General features: G+C 29.3%; 1 protein-coding gene across 1 annotated transcript in view; it reads right to left on the minus strand.

Moving 5' to 3' along the window:
• Positions 1 to 6,074, minus strand: part of Phm (Peptidylglycine-alpha-hydroxylating monooxygenase) — a 70,937-nt gene extending 64,863 nt beyond the window's left edge. The window contains exons 1-2 of the mRNA XM_089596715.1: positions 5,766 to 6,074; positions 2,823 to 3,041 (exon numbers count right to left, since the gene is read on the minus strand). Coding sequence (XP_089452841.1) covers positions 2,823 to 3,041; positions 5,766 to 5,870 — 324 coding nt within the window. The 5' untranslated portion in view covers positions 5,871 to 6,074. The remainder of the gene's footprint in view (positions 1 to 2,822; positions 3,042 to 5,765) is intronic.
• Positions 6,075 to 6,718: the final 644 nt, after the last annotated feature.

Consider the following 6,718-nt stretch of genomic DNA (forward strand, 5'->3'; position numbering starts at 1 on the left):
AATCATTCTTCTCATCTTACAATGCCACTCATACAGTTCTGTAAAGAAAAACAAATAGAAATAATTGGTTTGTATCCCAATTCCACACACATTTGTCAACCTCTTCATGTTTCATTGTTTCACGTTTTAAAAGGTAAGTATAAAATTGCCAATGAACAATACAGAGCTAATAATAAACTTATCAACATAGAAAAGTGCATGTTTTCTGAAATTTTAAAATTGGCATTGGACACTCATGATTATGCACCTTGTCTTATAAATGGTTTTAAAAAATGTGGAATAGTACCATTTAACCCAGAGGCTACGAATTATAATGTGCTTAATAAAAAAAAAAGAAAATTACAAAAAATCAGATTTGTGACCCAGTCTCTGTAACACCAACATTATCAGTAAAAGATAATTTATTATTTTTTGAAGAAAATATTATGTCAAATGAAAAACTGGCTTTGTTCAGAGAAAAAGAGACGGATGTTAATTGGACTGGAGATGTTAAATATGAAGCACTATTTGAAGCTTGGAGGAAACTTAAAAAAAATGTAATTATTACAATATTTTATCTTTTTTGATATTAAAATAATAAATATAATAAGCATTTTTCTTAAACAGCTCAAGAATCACCGATTCAAGAGAAAGCGTCAATAGATTTTCCAATTAATGAGTCACTCACAGGTGAGTCAGCAGCTAGCCCAATTGAAGAATCGCTCATAAGTGAACTAACAGCTTCTCCAATTGAACAATCGCTCATAAGTGAACTAACAGCTTCTCCAATCGAAGAATCACTGACAAATGAGCAATTAGCTTTTGTTGTTCAAGCGTCAAATATGGATGAGTCAGTTGCTACACCAGATGAAAAGTTCATGGAGCAACAACTGACAGTTTCCTTGATCGAAGAATTCATCACGAATGAGTCCACAATGGAACTCCTGATACTCCAGTAGTTATAGAAATCGTAGATAATAGTTCTACTTTGATTGATGATGAGGCATCTATTGTCAAACTCACTGACTTATCTTTCTCGAACACAATTGTACATGAAAATTGTATACAGTCCAGATCATGTAACGTAACTGGTAAATTACACTCACCACCAGACAGTGTATCAAGTAATTTACAACTAATAAACTTTTGGCAAACAAACAAAAAGTTTCCTCTAATGCATCGGGAATCGCTATTGACTATATTTTAAATTCGTTATAACTGGATCATGGTAAGCACAAAAAATAAAATGTTTTTCTAATCAACTTTATGCCCGCGATAATTTCATTCATTTTTTTGCATTGCTTACCAAGTAAAGATGTAAAAAGTTTAGTGTTCATTCGATAGCTTATGAAAACCTGAAGTTTTAAAACGCATTATTATTAGTTGGGACGTCCTCGTGAATTTCACAGCTGGTTTTGCACATTTGGTGCAAATTTGAAAAAAAAATCCAGTGATCGCGCCATCTTGGAATGACGTCACAAGTGAAAACACCTTATACGGATGCAATGGGTATTCTTATCTTAGAGTAATGATATTTCATAAAGGAATTTAATTAATTAAAAATATAAACTTTAACATGAATTGATTACTTAGATGTGTTTAAACAACTTATTCTTATATACATCGATATCTCATAAGTTTAACACTTTTTATACTTTGTCAACTCAGAAATTTTACTACTTTACTCGTGATTGAAGTAATAAAATTTCTGTTCTTACGAAGTTCAGAAGACTTTTACTTCACTGAAAATAACATTTTAAAGTTACTCAGATTAGTTAGAAGATCATATTTAAAATTGTTTATTAAAAATCGAATTTTTTAAAAATATAACACTTTTATAATCTTACTTTTAGTTTTTACACTCAGTCATTTTCAATCACAGCTGTGAATCTTTGGTGCATCATTTTTTGGGTCGAAGTTATTTAACGTTGTCAATAATAGAAAAATTTTTAAGTAAATCTATAAAATTAGATTTTTAGGGCAAAGCACTTGAAACCGTTCGCTAACGAGACCCTACCCGTATAATATACTTACTTTCATAAAATTTTCAGTCTCATTACTCAGTAGCGCAGGAGCACTACGAGTTTAGTTTGAGGGTCAAATAGCGCCTCAGTGATTAAAAGTACTTTAAATGATAGGCTAAGATCTTGATCTACATGTGGGGACGGTAACTAAAAAATTGAACGGATAAGACAGTGCCAAGGATGAAAAAATCCAGTCAAATACAGCTGCTCTCTCATATCTTATATGTATATAGGTATAGATCAATGCAAACTGGAACCTTTCCTCCCAAAATATCATCTGAGCTTACCAAGTTGCTATCCTCTTTTGAAATTTTTGCTCAGCTCTTAATGAAATCAATTTAATATGTGTTTAAGGAGGTTCAATCCCTCATTTTAGTCCATGCGACGCTCTCTATAGTTTGGTATGTCGTCTGTCTTTTTCGTTCTCCTGTGGCAACATAACCTTTTGTAGTTTTTACCCTGCTTGTTAATTAATTTCTTCTTTCACAAACGAGGTAAATGCAATAGAAGTGCTTAAAAAGACGACAGCCTATAAGCCTACATGTAAAAATTAGCTAAATATGAATATTTATTACTCGGCTCCTAGAAATCCTCGTGCCTTCAAATTTTGACAGCGCAATTTTCATGACTTTGTTTACTTGTAAATAAGTTTTCATAAGTTTCTCATTGTTAATTCTGCAACTGATAGAACTCCGTTAAATGATAAATGGTTGAGTCAAGATTATATGAAAAAATAATTGTCCTTTTTTCATCACACACAATGACAAAATAAATTTCTAAAATTTCCGTTTAAATGGATGATATTAAATCATTTCTTACTTCAGACTCGCCTTGGCATGCTCCTTTATTCTCTATTGAGTTGAAACTCAAAGCTGACATTTCTCCACAATCCCATTGTACTTTGTCGGTTCCAGGCTTAGAACAACCGTATATAATAATGTGGTGAGCGGTATCCATAGTTGCGTTTGGTTCAAATCCAACAATATAGTAAGTATTTGCTGTATCCACTTTGAAGGGGGTACATAGGTACGATTCCGGCTGGAAGCAGTAAAAACATAATAAATATAACTGCTACTGATTTATAACTTTTGAAACAGGTATTTAAAATATTTAACCAAGCTAATTAGTGCAAATTAATGTGAACTTCCATACGGTTTTCGGCTTTAAAAAAATTTACTGTAAAAAATATCTTTTCCCATTTACGATATCCGACCAAGTTGGGTTATTCTGTCACAAACGATCAATTTCATGCTATAGTCAATTACAACGTCATTTAAGCAGAACTTAATCTAAAAATTTTTAAAAATATTCGGTTGAAGGTACATCAGAATTCCGATAATGAAAAAGTATTCCTTTAGTTTGAGATACAAAAAAGGACTAAATTGGCGTTGTGTGTTCGTGTCTCCTTCATATTTACAGTTTTAACAACGCCAGGTGGCTACGAATTTTTAATTTTTCTACAGCTTGAAATCTTAAAGTTACGAACGTACACAACATTTTAATATATTTTAGAGAATTAACAAAAATGTATCTAAGGCTTTGGTGCTGTTGAAGCTGTGGGATCGAAATTTTATAGATTTAACATTTCTAGGAAAAACGCTCTCACAAATGCACAAAATTTAATTGAGCGTTTTGTATTTTACGAAGGCTAAGGAAACACAAACTTTTAAATTCGAGCTCTTTAGTATAAAAACTAACAACCCGTAAAGCTAAAGAATCCAGTGTAATTTCGTGAGATGTTGAAGTATGTCCAAAGGTGATAGGTTAAAATATAGGTGTATCGTATATGATATGGGTTCAATCAATAAGTTGATTGTCATGTGGTGCGTTATAAAATGATTTTTTTAACGATCTTATAAGAGATCGTAACGCTTCTTTTTTGCTAAGAGCCTGTAACGCTATTCCGTAATGCTTTGTATCTTTTCGTTTGAAGTTGAATTATCGACTTGGATAATAACTTGTGCAAATGTAAATTGTAAGGACGAAATCCAATTTTTGCAAAGTGCACCTTTATTTTAGTTATACATAATGAGGTTTTATAAGAACCCGTAACACTCAAATTTTTTTTTATAAAAAAAAAAAATTGTCGTAAACATTTATTTTCGTGTAGATTTAGCAGGGTCCAAAAATTTTAGCTGACTTTAGTCACAGACAATACAAAAAAAATGTTTGTACAATTTGTTTATCCATTCTGGTCCTTTATGTTATAAAATATGCCATCTTTTGTAGAATAATCCGTTTATCTTTCTTTGAGGCTCTGAATAATTATTTACTTTTAAAAAAACGTATCTTGTGTTTTAGTTTTTATCTTATGTTAAATATTTTAATCATCATTAAAATTATCAAACAATACTGGTGGAAACAATTTTTAGTTTAAATAACTTGAAAAGTCTTATTTTATTTCGATACGAAAAATATATTCATACAACTCATACATTGTCTTGAAGACAACTTTATAAAAATCTTATACTTTCATCTAATTTGCGTAGCAATAATACAGTTTTTATTACTAAACCTAATAATGTCAATATGCTAAAAAATCGGGTATAATTTATGTAATAAACTTTTTTCTATTAACAATGCATTACTTATTAGAATAATCATGATTAAGAGTCTAAAAAAATAGTGATTCTCGGATAAGACTTTCTAAACATTTGAAAAAAATGAAATTTTATCAGACCTTGATACAAAGTACAAACTTTTTGAATCAAGAAAAAAATAAAGGGTTTTCATAATTTACAATGCTATATACATATAAAATTTTTGAAAATTTGAAAGTAGGATCAGAACTTTCTGAAATGTATAAGCTTACTAATGTGAAACAAAAAAACTAGTTCATTGGTCATTATGACGATGATGTATCTGCATGCATGTATGTGCATTTACAAGCGTGTATATAATTACGTATTCCATTGAAAGACTGTTAACTTCCATAAGAATACGCAAATAAGTCAGTTCTTCAGTATTTTTCATTAGCGAGCATTAAATATGCATACTCAGATAATTCATGCTAATATTAATTTACTTAGAGACTTGTAAGTCAAGTAGTGGATTGATTTAAAATTCCAAAAATTCTACGATTATGTATTTTTTTGTTTAATCAACTAATAACACACTGTGTATAGTTGATTTACTTAAATTTTTTAGATAAAATTGATCTATAAGGTTACTTTGAGTTCTGACTATTATTATTATTAATTAACAGAACTATAACGTTTAAATAGAAATAGCTATAAGATTTTGAGTGCTTTAGTTATGTTAAAACGACCATATAAAATATTGTTTTAAACGAGAGTTAAACACGATATTTTTACAGTAACAGTTTATCAAGTTACTTCTATGTGTCAATTACAAAGTTAAAGTTTCTTTAAAAAGTGTAAAAAAAATAAGTAGATCTTCACTTGCATTGTAAAATAAAACTTATCACGATAGAAGTGCAATGTATACGTACTATTATTTTGTTCACGTAATAAAATGTTATTTGATAAATTTTTTATTCATAATAAAATTTTCGCAGATTGAAAACTAATCGAAGGTAATATTTTGATTTGATATCTTTAAATTCGATTGAAGGTGGTGAATATATCCATAAGCATAATCGTACATAAAAGTTGAATATATTCTAGACGTGATAAGATCATCTTGAAAACATGGACTGTAATATTTTTACGCTTTTAAATAATAAAAATATTGATTTCGATTATAATTTCATCCATAAAATTGGAATTACTTATTGATTATCACAATGAGTGTTTAACTTACAGTAGTTGGTTTCACATTTGGCATTAAGAGACTAAATTTTGCTACACGATCACTTTTTGTAATGTCTAAAAATAATAAAACTAATACTAAAACAATTCGTCTCATGTTTGTATACAGCAGTTAAAGTATTTTCTAGTAGAATTTATTCTGATACAACGTTGAAAATAAATATAAGGAAAATAAATAAGGTTCATGTATTTAAATATAAATTTTACTCAAAAATACTATCAATAGTACTTGAAATAAAATAACTCTTAATCGAAAGACTGTATTACAATGACATATGGTCCGAGAATACTAAAGGTGCAGTTTCATGCTAACGACATCAAATAGAAAGGAGAGAAAGGAAAGCAGCAAGAGCAAAGACTTTGAGTAAGAGTTCAGGTTTCAATGATATGTACACACTATTGAACCATGCGTACGGCCCGCGAAATTGAAAATCCTATTTTTTCATTGGTTGGTCACAGTACACAACTTTTCTTATTAGTAAGCTTCAAACATTGAGGGTCATGAATATAGTACCGTCAGACGCACCACTGGATTTGACGAATGAAATTTGATTTTACAAACTTTTTTATACAGGGCTTTTATACTTAAATTTATCAACCTGTTTTTTTAGTATTTACCCTGAAAATAATATTTATGGATGTGTTGAAAAAGTTTCAGTTTTGTCAAAAGTAGAATCTTCTGAAATTCGTATGTAAATAAATAAGTTAAAAAATGATTGAAGAATATCAAAAAAAATTTTACTTACTTTTCAACAATGTAATTGAATTTTTAACCTACTGCGTTTTTGTTTTTACTACTTTTTTATTACTAAAAAAAAAACTGATTCATAGAATTTAGCTTTACCATAATTACGAATAGTTTGATGACAATGATGTTTAGTTTAGTGTAATATTTTTAATACGTAGAATTTGTGTACAAAAATACTTTCCTATTTATGTTACTGC

Source organism: Copidosoma floridanum, unplaced genomic scaffold (assembly GCF_036245765.1).
Source record: "Copidosoma floridanum isolate Cflo_tuat_1 unplaced genomic scaffold, Cflo_Japanese_pri ptg000030l, whole genome shotgun sequence".
Classification (NCBI taxonomy): Eukaryota; Metazoa; Arthropoda; class Insecta; order Hymenoptera; family Encyrtidae; genus Copidosoma; species Copidosoma floridanum.